Source organism: Herpailurus yagouaroundi, unplaced genomic scaffold (assembly GCF_014898765.1).
Source record: "Herpailurus yagouaroundi ecotype Mexico unplaced genomic scaffold, PumYag 141, whole genome shotgun sequence".
In the NCBI taxonomy this organism is placed as follows: Eukaryota; Metazoa; Chordata; class Mammalia; order Carnivora; family Felidae; genus Herpailurus; species Herpailurus yagouaroundi.
In genome coordinates this window covers 42,238,355-42,260,890 of record NW_024412396.1, presented here as the reverse complement: position 1 = coordinate 42,260,890, position 22,536 = coordinate 42,238,355, and the positions used below count along the sequence as shown (strand labels likewise).

The following is a 22,536-nucleotide window of genomic DNA, read 5'->3' as shown; positions in this document are numbered from 1 at the left end:
AAAAAAAAAAAAAAAAAAAAAAAAAAAAAAAAAAAAAAAAAAAAAATTCCCAGGGTCCTTTATTGTAGGCAAAAGAGGGGGCACTGACATATATTTAATATTTCCAGCTATCATTTGATGACAAAGAGTTTCCTGAATTACAGAAAACCATAGTTGATGGGTTATTAGGTTCAAATGGTTGGCTTAGTGTAATATTCAAGAATTTCTCTGTTAAATTCTTTTTCATTAAATTCTCCTTCACATTTTATCAGAAGCTAGTCTTGTTTTTCCAGAAGCTAGTCTTGTTTTTTTTTAATGTTTATTTATTTTGAGAGAGAGAGAGAGAGAGAGAGAGAGAGAGAGAGAGAGAGAGAACGTAAGCAGGAGAGGGGCAAAGAGAGACAGGGAGAGAGAATCCAAGAATCTGACAGCACAGAGCCTGATGTGGGGCTCAATCTCACCAACCATGAGACCATGACCTGAGCTGATACGAACAGTTGGACACTTAACCAACTGAGCCACCCAGGTGCCCCAAAGCTAATCCTGATGAGCAAATTTCTCAGCTATAAGGTATGTCAACAGTTAGTATCTCTGCTCTTCTATCTTGAGATAGTTTCTTTCCTTGTTTGCATGTGAAATTTCTTGGATCAAATGTGGTTCAAATTCTGTTATAATCATGGTAATGATCCTAAAAACATTTCCTGTAACAAAAGCTTTTCAAATCTAAGGCAATTTCTATTTACTGGAGATCTATACACTACAATGTAAGATCCTAACATTACCAAAAAAGCCTGGATTAATCTTATAAACACTGCAGAAAATGGGCATGATTTATAATGTTGCCATAGGAACAGAGCCGTAAGACCTGGTGATGACGTACATCATCGGATTCCCTGATTAGTTCGGTGTCTTCTACTTGTACTACTGCATCAGCACCGCAGGGGATTGGAGCACCTGTTGTAACCCGCATGACTTGTCCTGGCATTACTGTCTGAGTCGGCTGGAAATACAAACATGTAAGAAAGAATGGATTTGCTGTTGCAAAGCAAAAGTCTGCAGGAGATGTAATATTTTTAGAAACAAATCATAAAAGGAAAATCTTATACTCTTACTCATTTTGATCCCATGTAACAAAAACTACCCACAAACAGGTACATTTACACCAAACAGGATTTAACTTGATTTAAGGTAGTGACCATTAGATGTCTTTCTTGATGTCCTGTTTTCCTTTTGAAGAACTGCCACTTACATTTGCCACTATTGTGTCTAACTTAAGTAATGTGAATTTTCTTAATACTTGTACGTAAGTGATTTGAGTGTCTATAAGAAAAAAAAATGCCATGCGATGTGATTTTATGAAAGACAATTATGAAAAACTAGCATGTTGGTCATTTACTGAAGTTCTGATATTTAAGAAATAATATTTAGTTATTAACTAAACTTTTTGATTTAATAAAGGCAAGCCAGAAAAATCATTTCAATTATTTCTCTTGAAAACAGTTCTAAACCATATTAGTTCACCTTTTAATAGTAAAAGTCTAGGAAATGTAATTAAATAATTCAAAAATGGTTTCACTGTAATGATTTGGGTTAAACACTATATCCAAGATTTTCATTGTTTGAACTATCATATAGAAGGTACAAGAGACTGATTGCAGAACTTGCCCTGCAAACTTCTCTCAGCATAGAGAAAAGCATATTTTTGTAAGATCCATTTGATAGGTTTGATTTGGCCCCAGAAGAGTCACTTGTCATAAGCCATGACTTAGGTCACAGTTGGGAAAAGGAATGCTTCAAATTTCCCCTAAAAGAAAATTCTGACATGATGTTAACTTCTCAATAAGAAAGAGATTTTTTTAAAGATATCTGCTTCATAAACACTTAAAATCTTAGGTCACAACAATGTGAATATTCTGAACACTACTGAACTGTACACTTAAAAGTGGTTACAATGGTACATTTTATGTTATACATATTTCTAACACATTTCTATACATATTTTCTACCACATTAAAAAAAAATTAGGGAATGGTTAAGGGAAAATATCCCTCTACTGGATGTACAAAGTAAAACCAGAAATTTACTTATTAGAACAGTGTTAAAAATCTTTCAAGAATATTATTGCTGCAAACAATACCACCAATAGCTAAAATTATCAAACCTTTCAATCTATGCAGAGTACAGTGTTAAGTGCATTATTACATTCTAGAATATAAATCCTACAAAGACAGGGATTTATTTTTTGTTTGCCTCTCTGATTACATCATCCTTCTTGATCTTGTGCAATGGCCCAGAAGGCTGACCTCTATGGACTATTTCAACCAGGTTCTCGCTTCTGGTTAGGTTCAGCCAATAGGAGTGGCCAACAAGAGATTAGATGGTAGGAGAAAGAGAAAAGTAGGGTTTTTATTCCCCTTGCTCTTTCCCTGCTGGGCTGCAGTTTGGTGATGGCTATATTGTCTTTACTATTGACGGCTACAGCTTCTAGTGGGTGGCCCTATCCCGTAGCTATCAATCTCCCTTGATCCAGGCACCACTCTTTCTCTTTGCCCCTTCAGACTTAGAAGTGGTTGGTAATGGAGTGCCACTGTTGTAGCACCCAGGTGCTTAACATTCCTTTGTTTCCTTTAACTTCTATTTCTTGGGTATAGTCCCATTAATCACCCATTTTAAACAAATGTTTACTGCTCTATCATACCAAACCCTAGAAAGTGTCTAGTACAAAGTTGGTTATGAATAAATATTTCTAGAATGAATGAATGAACTCTGTATGATCTCAGTAGCTGACAACTACATGAAGTATTCCATCCTTCTTGGCCTATAACTCCAGTGTTCTCTGTGCTTTTCTCCCATATTCAATATTATTTCCCATATTCAATAAATTCAATATTATTTATTGTCTGGGACATCTCTTAATCTACTACATATGACCATTTTGCAGTGCAGTGATTTTTGATTAAAAGCATTAAAATTTTGATATGACATATACTAATGCTAAAACTATCTTAAAAGCCTGGGGAACAAAGATATTTAATACAGGCCTAACCAGGTCTTCCTTTTGCTGAAAGTGCCTTTTTGGTGAAGGTAGAAAGTGAATCCTAAAGTGAGTTTCAGGGCAGTTGCTTCTCAGGCTGTAATGTGTTAGCATGAATCCCTGCCTTAATTTATTCAGGCTCAATGTACCATATTCTGTAAATTTACTTTAAGTTTTATTGTGATTGTACCTGTAATTTTCTCTACTTCTTGGCTTAAACCAAGAAGCCACCTCTTAAGAGGTGTTTTTGGGTGGTTATTAAATAAAAAATTTGGCTCCTCTCTAAGATTAGTGAAGACTTCCTACCAGCTCACTGATATGAAATCCAATGTAAAAGATATTATTGGGTATATAAATATTTTTATATAACCACCTAGAGTAGACATACAAAACTCAATTGAATGTAATTGGTTGAAAAACTCCAGGAATATGTGAAGTACTTCCTTTAGATTGTTAAGATTAACAATTCTTTAAGAGTAACTTGCTCTTTATTTGTATTGGTATGTCTTATGTTTTATATAAAGTAAAAATGTTAAAACCCCAATTTTTCCTTAATGGAGGTATTGAGTTTTTTGAGATTTCCCCAATGACAGCACTTCATAATCATGTAATATTTTCTTTGAAAGTGTCTAATGCTAATCAGTAGGACCAAAACAAACTATAATTTTGATTTAAGGTCAAGTATTTTGGTACACCAAGAAAGAATTTTGTAAATCACTGTCTCTTTGTATGCAATGCCACCCAATTCTCAAGTGTACGTACTTTCAAAAAGTGAGTAATTTGGCTCTTATAAGATCTCTGAGATTGCTACAAAGTTTGTATAACACCTTAGTTATAGATAAAGGACATCACAGGTAATTTGAAGAAAAACCCCACTTTCTCATAGTTTTCATCTTTTTTTTCCATCAACCTTACAAGAAGTTAGCAACTTTTCAGTATCATGACTTTTCTTGTGTTCCTAGTTCTCTAGTACCAGCTGGAAGTCTTAACTAGTAAATAAAGTTTAAGATGTCCGCAAGACCCTTATTAATCTGTTACCTATGTATTTATTACCTATGTATTTATACTAGGCTGTGACTACCACAAACTATTTGTAGTTCCCTAAGCACTCCATGCAATTTTTAAAAATACCTCTGTGTCTTGATTTATACTATTCTCTTGGCCTGGAATGTCCTTTTCTCATTTCCGTTTTTGAAAAACTCTCTTAGGTCCAGCTCCAATGTTATTTTCTTAATCCTCCTAGGATGAAATGCTCAACCTCTCTATTATGCTCCACAGTACATGACTGATAGCATTAGTTTAGCACTTAACATATATTGTATTTAATTTATATTCTGTCTCCTCCCTGGATGTAAACTCCTTAAGAGTAGCAATCATATCTTAATCTACCTCATACCTAGAACCTAACACAGTGCTTGGTATACATAGTAGGTATGTTTGATAAATGTTGAATAGACTCAATTGAAGATCAGAGACCTAGAATAATTGGTACTTTGTGCCTTTGTTATAAAAGTGGATGCTTTAGACACCCAACACTGAATAAAATATATATCGAAGTCAAATTCTGAGGTCACAATAACAGTCATTTATAAAAAAGGGATCCAGGCCTAGCTGTTCTTTTTGCCAGGAAAACAGTCATGGGGACTGAAACCAGCCTGTGTACAGCTTCTAATCACTATAGTCCCAGGCTTGGTTTCAGAGATCTATACACATTTCTCCTCAATGCTTGAATGTAGGGATGAGGAGGCTAGGGTCATCACCACTGGTACCATCCTTCTCCTATATATTTCTTCAATTTCTCCCTATTTTCAGTACATATGGGAGCACATAATAGGCAAAGGAAGAAAAGGCATGAAACATAGCTTTTGTCCAAACTGCCATATTCACTCATTCATTCATTCATCCATTCATTTCCTCCTTTATTTTTATATAGTCCTTATAACTGCTTGGTAGTAGTAGAGGAAAAAAGTACATTGGTCTTCTTCTGGTTCTATTTAATAAGGTAGGAACTCTTTTAACCAACCTCAGAAACTCACTAGATTAACATATGCTCTCTATTTCCTCTTAAACATAATGATGCTTACAGCACTATTTAAGTTTGAGGCTGTTCGACTCTTGTATAATTGTAAACTACTGCTTTACAGTTCAAATGAGTTTCTTCCCATACTTGTTTATGCCAGTTTGTGGCAGTAGTTGCTACTGAAATATGTAGTTTAATGAAATATTATGCAAATCAATGATATATGAGTGTGAAAAGAGTTTTTTCCTATAAAAATTAAGTTAAACCTCTGTTAAAACTCAATTAAAAATTTTTGCTTAAAAACAACTGTCAGATTAGGTGTGGGTGAAGTAGCTTTTAAAAATTGTAAAAATATAATAAAAACCTAAAAGGATTCTATACTTAGATAACTTGCAAATGTCCTTGAATTTTTTTCCATTTTAAAGATCAAAATTGGAAATCACATAGAGTACTTTGGGGTGTGATTTATGTAAGAAAGACCAGACAAATTCAAATAGCAGATACTTATTAAAAGAAAAGTCTTGGCTTTCCATCAAATTATTGACAAGTAAATGTTCATTTATTTCAGTTAAATTTATGTTTATTTAAAAATATACAATCATTTTCCACTTATTTCCAATTAAATGGTCAATTACTGGTCTCAGAAACATTAAATAGAGGACTTCTATTGTAATTCATTATGACCCATTAGTGCTTCCTTTTCTTAAAAGATATACACGTATACCTGTGCACTGGCTAGCTCCCTAATGAGAAAAACTAATTTAAATGATTAGGTAGAGAAGTTAAATAATTTGCTGCTTCTAATTTTCCTTGTTGGTAACACAAGTTGGAGAAAAGTCTAAGAAGATCACCTAGAAACTGTAGTTCTATTCACAACATTAATGTTTATACAGGAAGAATTATCCAATCACAGGACTGGAAAATGTGGGGCATGTCAGTGAAACATACCAACAATATATATTATTAGACACAGAGTAATAGACGCAGATTCTTTCAGTTAAAAAATAATTCTTTTGTCTCTTTCTCATGGGAACCATCCTTTAACTTCTTTGATACCCTGTCTAATCCACATCTAAGATTTCCATTACAATGATGGTAGCTTAAAATTCGATGCTAAAAGTCCATGAAACTGAAATCTTCAGGGCTTTTCAGAACTGTGAATCTCACCTGTTCACCAGCTTGGGATTCCCCAATGATGAAACGATCTCCTGGGCCATCGGCAGCTGTTAGGTGAACAGAACCAAGAACAAACATCAAAATTGTCCTAAAGCAAGGAATAAGGGCCTAGTGTTGGAATTCTAAAATTTGACTCAAATGATCAGATAAGGCTTCAGGAAAGTATAATATTTTTCTGATCTTCTAGACCAGACAATATCTTTGTTACTACTGGTTTGATCTTTGGTATCCACCACTCACAATTACCAGTAGAAGTGATCCTAATCACGTCCTTTCTTGATGTCATGGGAGATGGTCACCCTGTTGCTCCATAATTTCCATACTTGTGCTTTTTGAATAGAACTATTTCTTCTAGCCTATCCTCCTAAATAAATACCACCTTTTCTATAGGTGTGTATGTGTGATGTATGTGTACATTAGTGGATACACCTATCTATACAGATATATTACTATTTACATTCCTATTTCTCCATTTTCTAAAAATTTTAAACTATTTCTTATTTTCTTATTTATCACTTGGTCTGATTTTCATAGTAATCCAGCCAAGTAGAAAGAACATATATTCTTTTTTTTTCATCTAACATTTGAAGGAAATGAGTCACAGAATGAAGAGACTTAGGTTGAACAAGTTTTGGTTAGTGGTAGAGCCAGGACTAAATCACAGTCCCTTAATTCCCAATATAGTATTTTTTTAAAGTTTATTTATTTATTTTGAGAAAGAGAGAGAGAGAGAGAGAGAGAGAGAGAGAGAGAACACATGGGAGGGGCAGAAAGAGTGAGAGGGAGAGAGAGAATCCCTAGCAAGGTCTGCTCTGTCAGCATGGGGCCTGATGCAGGGCTTGCACTCACAAACCATGAGATCATGACCTGAGCTGAAACCAAGAGTCAGATGCTTAACTGACTGGGCCACCCAGGCACCCCACAGTTTTTTTTATAATGTGCCAAAATGCTATTTCTAAATCATGATATATAGGCAGTTCTGCATTACATTTGCTGACACACAGAAAAGTTAACACTTTCTATATGAATATTTTAATTATATTTGCAATCATGCTAATAATAAAAAGTATTTCTTTTAAAAAAGACATATGAAATTCACTTTTTTTATGTGACTACAAAGTGGTATTTTTCTAAAGGCTTATATATAATACTGTTTATAATGAGTCACTTTTTTTTTTTTTTTTGGCATGGCTTTGGTTAACTTGATGTAGAGAGGAACAAGAATTAACTTTTTCTTAATGTAGTAGATGTTGTATCTTGTGCTTTATAGACTATCTTAGTTAATAAACTCTTGGCTTTCTTGTGCTTTTTAGAATCCTATTGTATTTTCAGTGTCCATTTGAAAAACATGAACAGCTTTTCTGCAATGCTATTCTTATACTGCTTTTGTGTTTAAAAATTTTTTAAATGAACAATTTAAAATAGACATAAAACAGACATAGGAATCATTGCTTCCACAATTATCATTTTAGCAATCTTATTTCATCTATCCCCTAATTTATTTTTACAGTATCTTAAAGTGAATTTTGATTTTCTTATTGAAGAAAATTAAAAAGTCAATTATCTTTCAGAATTCCACACTAACTACATCTCAAGGGTGAATAAATTTATTTTAAAGTATTTTTCTACTAGAGATATTCCTAGCTTGCAACCTATCATAAGCAACCTAGACATTTTCTCTTTTTCCCTCTTTCACAAGGGGAAGTTAATGGTGTTTTAGAGTAAAACAAAACTGCATCTGAATCCTAGTTCTGCCTATTATTAGCCTCAGGACTTTCAGCAAATTATTAAGCCTTTCTCTAAACTTCAGTTTTCTTGTTGAAAACATTGGGATAATCATACTTTAAAAATAATATATTTTAAAGCCATTTATTCCTTTCATTCACTCATTGAATTACTACTGAGTATATTGTATGCCCTAAGTGTCATATTAGGTGGTGGAACAGAATGGAGTAAAACCAGACATGGCTTCTATTCTAATGCAATGCCAATTTACGGCAATGTTCAAATCAAATGTGGAGGCGCTGTAAAATAAACTTGTAAATAATCTTTTTGATGTTTTTATTTATTTTTGAGAGAGAGAGAAAGCATAAGCTGGAGTGGGGCAGAGAGAGGGGGAGACAGGAACTGAAGCAGGTTCTGTGCTGAGAGCATAGAGCCTAATGTGGGGCTCGAACTCACAAGCTGTGAGATCATGACCTGAGCTGAAGTCAGACGCTTAACTGACTGAGCCATCCAGGTACCCGCATTTGTAAATAATTTTAAAAATCAGAATGAATAGAAATATACTTCATTGCACATGGTAAGATGAATCATATTGTTTCATGAAACATAATTTTGTTTATATATGTGTGCATATGTACATTTATAGGCATTGTATGTTACATATGTTATATATTTGTGCATAATGTATTTAATATGTGTCTTTCTATGGGTGTAGTTAAAACCATTGATGTAATGGAGGAGATAGATACTAATCAGATAGTCACATTAATAAATGTATAAATGCAAATTAAGAAAATCATTCTAAAGGAAAGGAACATGGTTTTATGAGAGCATGCAATGAAAGTGAACTATACAAGAGAGTCAGGGAAAGCCACCCTGATAAAAGGATTTCTGGTGTGAATATGAAGGATGAGTGAAAGGTAAGTAGGCAGAAGGGGTGTGTGTGTGTGTGTGTGTGTGTGTGTGTGTGTGTGTGTGTGAAGGGGAGGGGGAAATGAGTGGAAATGCTCCATCTAAAGATCTTCACCTGTGTGCAAAGGTCTCTGGTTCATACCCTCCTTAGATCTTACACTCTAGCCACTCTCAATTTCTAGAATTGTAGCTCCCTGAGAGTACCAAGATGCCTCCTACTTTAACTCCATTAATACATGCTACTTCCATTGCTTGGAGTGTCCTTTTCCTACCTGTGCTTTCTGATTGAAGTCTTCTTAGTCTTTAAGACTCAGCTCAAGTGTCACCTTCTCTATGAAATCATATTTGACTCCTCTTCCTTCAAGAGTCAGCTACTTTCTCTGTTGCTTCCCCAGTGTATTCCCTAAATAACTCTAATTTATGGCTTCCTAATTATTTGCAGTTATTTCTTATTTGTCTCAGGGGAATCCCTAGCACTTGCTGCATAAAAGGTATTCAATAAATTTTCAATATGTGAAGTACTAAAAATGTTCAATAAATGAACGAGTATGGATTCTAAAAATCTTTTTAGAAAGATGCATGCATAAATGAACAAATAAATAATATTTTTCAACACAAAATGCTGTATTTTGGGGGCACCTGGGTGGCTCAGTTGGCACATGCACTCTCTCTCTCAAAAAAAAAAAATCCAAACTTCTGTACTTTGGATGCCTTTCATTTTCTGCTGGTCCATTTTTACAGTTTTCAAATGTGAGTCAATGTTCACCATCTATTTAGAATGTTTAAAAAGATTGCTCTGCTTAATTTTATATAATAACTTAGATTATGTTGCTATTCTGTCTAGCATAGTGCCTAGCTCATCATTGATTTTCAATAAATATTTGTTAAAAGAATAAAGAAATGAATTTGGCATTTCCATAATACTTAGGGGGAAAGTTTGTAAACTGATTTGTACATATTAGAATTATGTTTTCAAAATTTTCTTGAATAATTTCATAAATGTGTATACTTTATTTCTTCAGTGAGATTATGAGCTTCTAAGAGACAGGGATCACTTCTTTTATTTCTTTTTTGAAACCCTCTGCTCTTCAACTTTCTTCCTGTCTTCTGTTCCTCCACATGTGCAAATACACCTACACTGAAAATGCCTTATATCAATGTTGTACACAAATGCTCCAAATAAATGTCACTGAATAATGAGCCTGCAATAGAGTGTTAAGAAGGCCAACAACTGAAAGAGCCTTTAAATGATTCTAAGCTGCAGGAAAGGGGCACTGACTGTGCAGAGAATACGTGCTCACTTAAACTATGTTCTTCACCTTGCCCTGAAAATTTCTATCTGGGAAACATGTCTCTATATTGCTAGCTAAAGAAGGCTCAGTCAAACCACATTATAGAAGGTTCTTGGTGGCAAGAGAGCAGTTGCTTTTATTATTTCTTTTATAAGAGTGCTTCTCAACCCTTCAAGTGTGCACAAATCACCTGCAGATCTTGTTAGAATACAGATTTCTGATTTAGTAGGTCTGGGACAGGGCTTGAGGTTCTACATTTCTAACAAGCTGATGCGATTAGTGCTCATTCCTGAACTACCTTTTTGAGGAGCAGGGCACTCTAAGACTGAACTGAATATAGACAAATTCAGACTTAGAGAAAATGTAAGGAATAAAAACTAGTGAAGTACAGCGGAAATCTTGATTTTATATTATCATGAAGGCTCACTATTTCTTATAAAGACAAAAATAATGATTGATCTAACTTGCTGATATTTATCTCAAAATATCTATTAAAGAGACAGGTGAAAAAAGGTGCCATTTTCAAGATGAATTCTATAAGCTTGGGTGGGAAGGAGCAGAAGTGGAGGTCTGCTGGCATGTGATCCTAAAGCTTGTAACTAAGTAAGCAAGCCACAATATGCCACTAGCAAAACATGCATGGATTCCAAGGATTTCTGGAGAGGCTTAGAACTCCGCCCCTCTATATTCAGACTTTTCTGTTAGTAAGTTATTTTTCTTTTTTGTAACTGTAGAATTTAATTTGAAGGAAGTGATAAAAGTAATATAAATCAAATCCTAAAAGCAAATGTATTATACAACTGATTCATAATACTTCAGTGCTAGATCCTGACATTGTTCCCACTTCCACCTTCCTTTTTAAATTTTTTTTTAACATTTATTTATTTTTGAGACAGAGAGAGACAGAGCATGAACGGGGGAGGGGCAGAGAGAGAGGGAGACACAGAATCGGAAGCAGGCTCCAGGCTCTGAGCCATCAGCCCAGAGTCTGACATGGGGCTCGAACTCACGGACCGCGAGATCGTGACCTGAGCTGAAGTCGGACGCTCAACAGACTGAGCCACCCAGGCGCCCCACTACCTTCCTTTTTTAATGTCCAGCAAACACTTTTAGTCTTCTTCACCTGTTTATTTGAAGATTTTCAATGATATCATTTAAAAATGGATACCATTAGTTAACTATTCATTGTGGCAATGTGTAGAATATGATCTTCCCGAGCCATCTGCTATAGAACAATTCTTCATTTTCATTTTCCAGCCATATGTGAACTCTCTTTAAGCCTCTTGAAACACTTTATAGCTATTCATTAGTTTTCAATAATAAGGAGTTTCAACCTTTTCATGTTAGGGCTGAATAAACTGAGGCTATAGAGATAGCATATGTTCAGAGGTCCTAGGAAATATCGTTGACAGACAAATAAGGCAGAGGGATTAAGAAACTGATTATGGAACCACACTAAGACTGGATGATAGGCAGCAGGATAATAGCATTTATGTATATACTAAAATTAAGATTATAGAAAGTGCTGGGGGGCAAGGGAAGGTGACAAGACTAGCACAGCAAGATTAATACTTTTTGCAATCATACTGAAGGATTAAATCAAGTGAGTTGTTTGGAATTTTAAATCTGTGGCTTTTTCTTAGGGAAAGCAGGAAGTTAAGGGTAGGACAGGTGAGTGAGAAAAGATTTTATATTCTTTACCATCATCTTCCTGGAAAAAAAATGCTCATTTATTGTTAGTATTGTGAAAAGAGATACTATATCCTTAAATATAGTATTTTAGGCTTTTTGGAACTGACTAAAATTAATTAATCTGAATATCTCTCTGCTTACTTGAGTACTACTCCCACATCATAAGGCCCTCTTCTTTATCCAGAGTGACGTATAGTGGAAAGCAGTAAGTTATTAAATGGAAAACCAGCTGTGGCCAGAGATTTAGATGGGAGAAATAGAAACCTTAGAACATGGCTTTCCCGAAAGAACAAGACTAGCTCTGAATCAAAAATGTTATACTGAATTTTCGTATGCATTTTAACCCACTGGAAGTACAGTGAAGTCTTAATGGTGGCTGGGTAGGCAGTGACATAAAGGGTAATTTTAAAATGTTCTTTTTAATTTTCTGTATTTTTCATATGCATGTATTTCAATCAGGATGTACATGCATATGAAAAAAACCTTTCAAATTTACTTTACCCAAATGGCAAAAATTTTTCATATCCTTCCAGAATTGTTACACATGATTCTTAAAATAATTAGTGGCTTGTTCTTTCTTTTGCCTTTTTCTAAATCATCTCTGTAAAACAAGTTCTGAAGGGATAAGCCTTTCAAATAGAAAATTTTCAAGAAAGCTGAACGTGGTATTCTGAGGTACTTCTGCCTTCACGAACATCTCCAAGAAAACTGAGAAGACAGGCATCTGCATCTCTACAGGAAGGCAGAAATGCATCAAGATGATTAGCTTAATTAGTGTGAAGAGAGAAACAGCTCTTCAAAAATACGAATAAAAATACCAGATCAATCCTAATTGGTAACATACTACTTTAATTTTCTTTTCTCTGCTTTTATCTTTCAAATTCACCCCATTCTTGGGGTGATTGTCAAGGCTTGAGCCTGGCACTTTCCCCTTCTGCCTGAGCCCAAAATAAATCTCTCCCTTTCTCTTTAACAACAACAACGACGACGACGACAACGACGACTACGACTACTCACTCCATCCTGAATACAGTTTTAGGTTTATCATGTTACTTGTCTTCCTGTTATATCATCATCCCTTGATTCCTGCAGTCTTTAAACTTTATTCTTTTTTTTTTTAAGTTCTTTGTTTCAGTTTCTTTCTTTAAAAAAATTTTTTTTTTAACGTTTATTTATTTTTGAGACAGAGAGAGATAGAGCATGAACGGGGTGGGTCAGAGAGAGAGGGAGACACAGAATCTGAAACAGGCTCCAGGCTCTGAGCTGTCAGCACAGAGCCTGACGCGGGGCTTGAACTCACTGGCCGTGAGATCGTGACCTGAGCTGAAGTTGGACGCTCAGCTGACTGAGCCACCCAGGCGCCCCTATTCTTTCTTTTTTTTTTAAAAAAAGTTGTCCCTATTTGTTATTTGCTTAGTCATTTTTTACTGTCTTGATTTGCAACCCACATACCTTAAAGCAAGTGATCCTCCAACTGGTTTGGAGTTTTATGCCACATGTTTCTGAAGGATATTGGCTAATGCTTAGTGATCCAGAGCAAGTTAGGAACCTCTTTACACCTACAGGGTTAGCAATGCTCACTGGTGCCACTGGGTATTACTGGAAGGCCTAAGGCAAAGGCAGAGGAGAAGAAAAAAGGGAGAATAAAGGGAGTGGGGAGACAGGAACGGGAGTAAAGGAAGACAGGGGTGGAGAGAAGAAGGTACACGAAGTAGAGTGGTAGAGAGCCACAACAATAGCCTCAAGGATATTCTTTACCAAACACTGCCTGTGGGGAGTGTTCTAACACAGAAACTAGGACCATGCCTCTTTGTTCACTGATGTCTTCTGTTGCCTTAATTATGATGTTGGTATATATACATAGACACATCAAACACTCTTAGTTTGAGATTGAACCTTATCCACAATGGTTATCTGTTATGTGTTATGTCTCTGTTACATATTCTGTATCTTAGAGATAGCTACACTACCAACACTTCACAGGAAACACATAATGAATCATGAGCATGATAGTTTGTTAAACCTTTTATATTGTGAGATGTTATTTTAGATGGTTTGTATGTGTGTGCGTGCGTGTGTGCGCACACGTGTGTGTGTGTGTGTATGCATGTGAAATAACTAAAAACACCACCATTTCAAATCAAAAGAAAAAATAAGATACCGAAAGGAAATTTTAAGTAAAATTTCTTTAGTAGATTCTATAGTAGCAGAAAGGCTCTTTTGAGGCTCATGTGGGCTAATCACTCTTTCTGGCAACTAGAAAAGCTAAGAGCATAATTTCTTTTTATTGAGCTGTTGCTAACTCATGTAAAAATCACAGAACAACATTCTGTTTGAGAATAATTCTGCCTCCAATAATTTATTTTCTCACTTTCTCCTATATTATATTATCAAGAATGTAAAAAATACTTTCTTATCCCTTTGGTATTTCATCTGCTATAGTTGTTTGTTCTACTCTGGAAGTAAGAATTCCTTGTCATTTTACAGTAATCCTATATGGCTACCAATTATAAATTCAAAACAGAACTGACATTTTAGTTGGAGAATAAGAAGCAACAAGAGCCAATGAGGCTATCAGAAGATTGAACTAATTTTCTTTCTGGACAATATTCATTATAATAACCACTGTAGAAGGAATACATTTGGAAGAAAAAAAGTCCTAAGCGCTGCCAGGGATTTGTTATTCAGGTTCTCAGAAATACTCTCCTTTAGTGGGATCAAGCTGAATGAGGTACATCTAAGATAGTATTCCTGTGAAGGAATACACTAGTAGGAATTAATCTCTCTACCATTTTATTTACGTAGAATATGAGAACAATTCAGATAGATGTTACCTTTCTTTCCAGAGATGATCTAAGGAAATGTGTTTATACTAATGATAGTGATAATAATAGTTACCATTGTCAAACGTTTAAAAAAACAATAATTGTGTGCTTGTTTTTGGTGCCAGATACTTTACTAAGGCTTTCTAGGGTCTCATTTAATTCTCACAACAACTTGTTGGGGGTAAGTATTTTTATAATTATCATCATGGAGAAAACTGAAGCTCAAAAATTTTAGGTAATTTGCTCAAAGTTACATAGATAGAATCGGTACTTGAAACCAGATTAACTCTGACTTTGCTTTTCGAAGCCCGTAACCTTAACCATTTGCTATGTTGTCTCCAACACAAAAAGATACTGCTAAGAGATAGTGATGGAACATGGAGGAGATTAATGAATATATTTAATTATAAAAAAGAGGAAATTTTTTTAATGGCTAGATGGAGTAAAAGCAACAACAACAAACAAGTAAGAGACTTCATAAAGGACCATTAAAAGGGAACCTGTCTTCACAGCTCTAGTCAACTGGGAAATGTTTTTAGACATTTCTTCAATGATATCAGCCTTGAGTTAATAACCAATAATAGTTTCTAAGTAATTCACTTGCATTTTCATTTCGGGTTCTTAGATTAGACTTTAAGCAGGCAACTGCTATTCAGTATTTTGCTTTTAACCTTTATGCAATCTCAGGCAACTCCAAAGGTATAAATTGCTGGTACGATGTAAGGTTTCAGAGCGTTGAAATCCAGTTCTTCCAGGGAACCGTGCTTGCTTTTTAAGAAGCCCTTAATGATGTCTGGGTTTAAAGCAGAAGAAAAGACCACCCTACATTATCCCTGTGCTGGAAATCTGCTCTTCTTTCTTGGACCACATAGTTTTCAACTAGAAAACATCTGGAAAACTTCTAGACCAAGACTGTCTGCTACCAGTATGTGTAGAGGTCAGAAGAATAAATTATAGTATAGAGTTTCAATCAATCTCCACATATTTATTTGTCAACAAGCATTTTCAGGTAACTATAATACTTTCACTGAAAAGTTTTAATCCAGATTGTTATCTGTGATTGAATTATTTTGATAACTAAGGGGGAAACAAATGTAAAACTCTCTGGGTGCCTAGGCTGAGTCAAAAATCTGAAGGAAAAAAAATACAGTGTATGATGATACTCAAAAACCCCAAAATATTTACCTCGGACAGCATAGCCATCTTTTACTGATGCTGGAAAGGGGGGTAGGTTGTCTTTTGCATACACATCTTGAGCAAGGACTCGCCCCATTCCATCTGAAAAAAGAGAATATAAGAAAAATATGGATGTTGAGAGTAATCGGTTAAACAGGCAGTCATAAACAAGGTAGGTATGTGTGCCTGTCTGACAAGGCTTGTATATGGGCTCAGTTAGACCTCCTGATTTCTATTCCAAGGAGTTGGAGACAGAAGGAAAAGATGTATCCTTATGTCTGAAATGAAAGATTAGATTCAGTCAATTAATAGTTATGCTTGCAGAGATTATCTGAATATGAGTGGCTACACAGTCATCAAAGATGTATTGAGTTTAATGTGTCATTAATCCTTTAACTACCCAAAGATGATTTTCTTTAAAAACCCAATTCTTAAACATTTTCTATTCATTTACCCAGTAATTTCACTTCTAGAAATCTATCCTAAGAAAACAGATGAATGTTTATGCACATATTTATTTCAGTTGCTTATATTAGTAAGAAAAGGAAAGAAATAAAAAGGTCAATACTACAGAAATTTAAATACACAACGGTCTATTTTTATGATAAAATATTATGCAAACTAAAGTAATATTTATGAAGAATATTCACTGACCAGGAAGATTTTTATGACATATGTTTAAAACACATGCAGAACTATACATGTAGTATATAATCTTAACTCTGTTAACATAGATGTGTACATGTCAATAGAAAAGAGAAAGGCATATATGAAAATGTAATGCATTTGTTATTTTAGTATGTTTAGAATTATGTATGATTTTTATTCCTTTTGCTATACTTTTCTGAAAATTTCCAAGTTTTCTACAATGATCATATACTGTTTTTACATTAAGCAAGTTTTTCTTTTTCTTAAGAAAAGTAAAGAAAATGAATTTTAGCCTTTGATTTTGGCTTTATTAACCTAAAAAATTATTGACTCTAAGCAGAGGGACAGTAAACTGCCTTGTGAAGTGACTATTCAAACCACTCTGGATAATAATCATTTTTAGCTAGAGCTTAGGAATTTGAACCAGTGCCAATAAAAATAAGAGTTTCAAGAGTCATGACCAATTCCTTAAATCTTCTAGTCAGAATCTGTCTTATTATTTCAAAGAAGCAAAGGAATAATAGGAAGTGGAAATGGAAGAAGAGGGGGAGGGAACACATCAAGCTTGTCCCTAGAGACTGTAAGTAATACAGGACTTGATTTACAGGAGATGTTTGTATAATTTAGAAAACTCCATTGCTTCCAGAGCTGAATGGGTGTCTTTGTTTGTTTTTTGTTTTTGGCTTTGTAGGGCCTCTGATTTCCAGATCCCAGGATCTAGAAATAAGTACAGAGAGATTTTTCATTTTGTATTCTGATCTACAGTGACAGTGATATTAACTCTTTCATTTTAGGGAGGTGACAGATGAATTGGAAGGGGAAAATTCTTAGCCATTTTTAGCTTCAGATATTCCTAGAAGGTTGTAGCTATTCTGGACATATCCTGAAGCTACTGACCTATATTTAGTAAGACCAAGGAAGTGGTGAAACCAGAGAGTCTAGTTTGTATTCACTTATACACTATAAACTACCAAATGAACCTGATGGTGAGCCCCATGGCATTTGACAGGATCACAATAAACTTCCTGGGGTGGCTCCTTGCCTGGAACTAATCTGGCCTAGGGTAGTTCATGAAAATGTAGGTTATACACTAGCTCAGATTCTAAGAGAATGACTTTGCTGGGATTATGAATAGCTCAGTAAAGGTAATAGTTAATATTCAAAGATAGTACAAGGAGATTAAGAAGTATAAACTTCCAGTTACAAAATAACCGGTTCTCCTGGGTCTCCAGCTTGCAGATGGCATATCCTGAGACTTCTCAGCATCCATAATCATGTGAGCCAATTCCTCCTAATAAATCCCTCTCCCTCCCCCCATATATACACACACACATATATGTATATGTGTATATATATATATGTATATGTATATATATATATGTATATATATATGTATGTATATATGTGTATGTATATATAAATATCCTATCGGTTCTGTTTCTCTGGAAAGCCTTAACTAATTCAAATGGAATAGAACAGACCCTTATCTTCCACTATATATAAAAATTAACTCAAAATAGATTAAAGAACTACATATAAAACCTAAAACTATATCACTCTTAGAAGAAAAGATGGACGAAAAGCTTTATGACCTTGGGTTTGGCAATGGTTTTTTCAATAATGGTGATGAATACATAAAATGTTTTATATTTTTCAAACATTTTCTGATTTTATATTGAAACATTTCTCCCAATAATCTAAGTGGGCCTCACGTTTTTAAGAAGCTTTTATTTAAATTCCAATCAGTTAACATACAGTGTTAATATTAGTTTCAAGTGTACAGTATAGTGATTCAACCCATTCATCACCTGGAGCTCATGACAAGTCGACCCTTTCACCTAATTTTTAAAATTTTATTTTTTATAATTTTTTTAATGTTCATTTATTTTTGAGAGAGAGACACACAGAGTGCAAGTTGGGGAGGGGCAGAGAGAGAGAGGGAGACACAGAATTCGAAGCAGGCTGCAGGCTCTGATTGGTCAGCACAGAGCCTGATACGGGGCTCGAACTCACGAACTCGATCTCGAACTGTGAGATCATGACCTGAGCCAAAGTTGGATGCTTAACCAACTGAGCCACCCAGGCGCCCCTCCCTTTCACCTATTTAACCCATTCCCCCCACCCACTTCCCTTCTGGTAACTATCAGTTTGTTCTCTATAGTTAAGAGTCTATTTCTTGGTTTTGGCAATGATTTCTTGAGTATGACACCAAAGGCATAGGCAACTAAAGCAAACATAGACAAATGGAGTTACATCAAACTTAAAAACTTTTGTGCATCACTACTGGGTATTTACCCCCCAAAATACAAAAACTATTTCCAAGGGATACATGCACTCTTATGTGTATTGCAGCATTATTTATAATAGTCAAATTATGGAAGCAGCTCACATGTCCACTGAATGATGAACGGATAAAGAAGATGTGGTATATGTGTGTATGTGTGTGTGTGTGTGTGTGTGTGTGTGTGTGTGTGTGTGTATACATACATACAATGGAATATTATTCAGCCATAAAAAGAATGACATCTTGCCATTTTCAACAATATGGATGGATATATTTAAGCAACAAAACAAATGAACAAAGGGGAAAAAAAAGAGAGACAAACCAAGAAACACACTCTTAACTATAGAGAACAAACTGAAGGTTACCAGAGGGGAGGTAGATGGGGGGATGGGTGAAATAAGTGATGGGGATTAAAGAGTACACTTACCAGGATGAGCACTGCATAATACATGGCATTGTTGAATCACTATATTGTATACCTGAAACTAACATAATACTCAGTGTTAACTATACTGGAATTAAAATAAAAAACTTAAAAAAAGATTATGTCGGAAAAAAAACTTCCGTGCATTAAAGGACATAATCAACACAGTGAAAAGGTAATTGATGGAATGGAAGAATATATTTGCAAATCTGATAAATGGCTAATGTCCTGAATATATAAAGAACTCTTATAACTCAGCAACAAAAAGATCAAGTAACCCAACTAAAAATGGGCAAAAAACTTGAGCAGATGTTTCCCCAAAAATGGTATACAAATAGTCAGCAAGCATATGAAAAGATGCTCAACATCACTAATCATCAGAGAAATGCAAATCAAAACCAGAATGAGATATCACCTCACACCTATTAGGATGGCTACTATTAAAAAAAAAAAAACCAAAATAACAAGTGTTGATGAGAATGTGGAGAAATTGGAACCCTCATACACTCTTGGTAGGATTGTAAAATAGTGCAACCACCATGGAAAACCATAAGAATGTTTCTCAAAAAATTAAAAATAGAACTACTATACGATCCATCAATTCTCCTTCTGAGTATGTATCCAAAAGAATTTAAAGCAGGGTCTCAAAGAGATATTTTCACACCCATATTCATAGTAGCAATATTCATAACAGTCAAGAGGTAGAAGCAGCCCGAATGTCCATCAATGGATGAATGGATAAACAAAATGTGGTGTATATCTCTATACACTGTGACATGATACAATATGGACTGACCTTGAAGACATTATGCAAAGTAAAATAAATCAGCCACAAAAAGACAACTACATTATTCCACTTATATGAGGTATTAAGTAGTCAAATTCTTAGAAACAGAAAGTAGAATGGTGGTTACCAGGGGCTGAGATGAGGGGGAAAAGTAGAGTTATTTAATGGGTGTAGAGGCTTAGGTATCCAGTATGAAAAAGTTCTGGAGATATGTTTCACAACAGTGTGAATATACCTAATGTCACAGAATTATACAATTAATAATGGTTAAGATGGTAAATTTTATGTTAATGTTTTTTAATACAATAAAAAAAGGAATGAAGTACTGATACATACTACAACATGGATAGATCTTGAAAACACTAAGTAGAACCCAGTTACAAAAGACCACATATTATATGATCCCATTATATAAAATGTTCAGAATAGGTAAACCTATAGTAGCAAGTAGACTAGTAGTTGCTTAGGGCTGGATGGGGGTGACAAGGGAAGAGGAGGAAGCTAACGAGGATGGGGTTCTTTTTGACATGATGAAAATGTTCTAAAATTGACTGTGGTGATGGTTGTACCTATCTATGAATATACTAAAAACCCTTGAACTATATACTTTAAGTGGGTGAATTATATAACATATGAGTTATATCTCAATAAAGGGCAAGGATAATAGATGTTTTTAAAAATAAGAATATTTACCTTATTTGAACATGTAACTATATTTAGAAGAGCCAAGAAAAGTCATTATTTGTAGCATACATATACCATCTGGTCTTTAGAGACCTTCAAGAATCATGGAAAGAAAAATAAAACATTTCATCTGGAAAGAAAGAACTGCCTCATATTTAGTTAAGGGTATAGTAACATATATAATTAACCATCTTTTTATTTTGGACTCATGCTAAATACAGAGGTTACTATCTTTATTTAAGGTAAATTTGATCCCTACTGGATTTGTTCTGATTTTGGAGTTGGTATCAAATTAACAACAGAGATCAAATTTCTTCAAAGAGAAAAACATGCATTATCTCAAATTTTTGTCTAAAAACCTAGGGCAAGGGAAAGGATTGGGAGAAAAATAGGCAGTTGATTGAAAAATGGTCTAGGCTACTAGCTGGCAGAAGATACGAGAGAACAGAAGGAATATATATCAGATACACCTCTCAGCTACAAAAGAAACTCTATCCACATCTCTCAGGAGGGTTCAGGACTAAATAATTGATAGCTTTTTCAATCAGTCAATATTAGACTTCACTCATTATGTGACCAGATGATCTATTTGGGAACTTAAACAGTATACAGTAGTGCTGCAAATCACATGGGATATTCTTACATACACTTACCTACATGTTAAATCGTCCCTTCTCTTTGCCCATAGGTGGAGCCCAAGTATTAATGTTGAATAAACTTTGGGCTTGTGATGTTAGAAAAGGAGTCTCAGCCTTCAAACTTGAATTGGAACCAGGCAGGAGTAACTTCTCAAGTAGGTATTATGACTGTTTTAAGTTTATCATTTGGTAAAGAAGCCACAGTGAGCAGCTGAAGCTGTGCAAAATATATGATTTCAGGAAGACCTGAGCAAAATTCCTTTTTCTCATTCTCTCCAGTCCAATGAGAGCTCCATTTATAATAAGCAAAACAGTTTCCCCAATATATAATTAATATAACTAATATGCTTTCTTAGGAATATTTGATGGTGGGAGTTTACAACCTTCACAGTCTGCAGTGAGCATTTCAGTTGTAGAAAGTTAGGTGGTGTGCCAAGAAGTTATGGTCCTGTATATTCAGAATCTGAAGACATAATATCCATTCTGTTCTACCATTCCCCCCACACAGTATTCTCTAAGTTCTATATAATAAAGAACATATAAAATTTGATAAAGATGAAGATGATAACAAATGCAAATATCTAGATTCTGTGGAGATCAAAAATTTTAAAGGTAGGGCTATGTATCACTGGGGACGCTTGTCCATATATACAATTAAGTAATCAAGAGGTTGATAAGAAGAAAGGAATGGAAAAGATTAGTTGATGATTTACACTGTTTTGTGTAGTATGCTTGGTTATAAGGTGATAGAATTTTTATGTAGTCAGCAAGATACTTATATACAAGTCAGCTTCCCAAATAATAGTAGTCATTAACAAATTCTCTACTCTTTGGAGTGCTAGCTTTTTTACACTGGGATGACTGGCCTAAAAATATCTTCGGAAAGAGTCTTTACAGATTCAAATGGTTGACAATGGACATATATAGAAGGAAATCAAAACAGAGAGCTATTTATAAAGTTGAGTATGATTTGTAAGCATTGAATCCAAATGTATTATCTACATGGTAAAAGTAGTATATTTAATTTGTTTGGATGGACATTTATTCTGGCCCAGATTCTATATATATATATATATAAATCTAAATTTAGATGTCTAAATTTAGGTGTCTCAATTAAGATGTTAGGATACCCAAATGACTTTTGGATCTAAGAAGGAAAAGCATCTTAATTTTTCAAAGTCACTTATTGAAATGATTTCACAGCTGTAAAGTTCACTGTGTTGTTAGTTCTAAGAAGGCT

At 34.6% G+C, this 22,536-nt stretch overlaps 1 protein-coding gene across 18 annotated transcripts in view; it reads right to left on the bottom strand.

Annotated features, from left to right (window-relative positions):
• GPHN (gephyrin) overlaps positions 1–22,536 on the bottom strand; it is a 645,091-nt gene that overhangs the window by 77,381 nt on the left and 545,174 nt on the right. For 10 of the 18 annotated variants that reach the window (XM_040477424.1, XM_040477432.1, XM_040477431.1 and 7 more), the window contains 3 exons: positions 15,841–15,933; positions 6,201–6,256; positions 860–979 (listed from right to left, as the gene is read on the bottom strand). In XM_040477424.1, coding sequence (XP_040333358.1) covers positions 860–979; positions 6,201–6,256; positions 15,841–15,933 — 269 coding nt within the window. Of the gene's footprint in view, positions 1–844; positions 980–6,200; positions 6,257–15,840; positions 15,934–22,536 lie in introns of all 18 variants that reach the window. The other 8 variants (XM_040477426.1, XM_040477422.1, XM_040477423.1 and 5 more) reach the window with 1 other exon arrangement.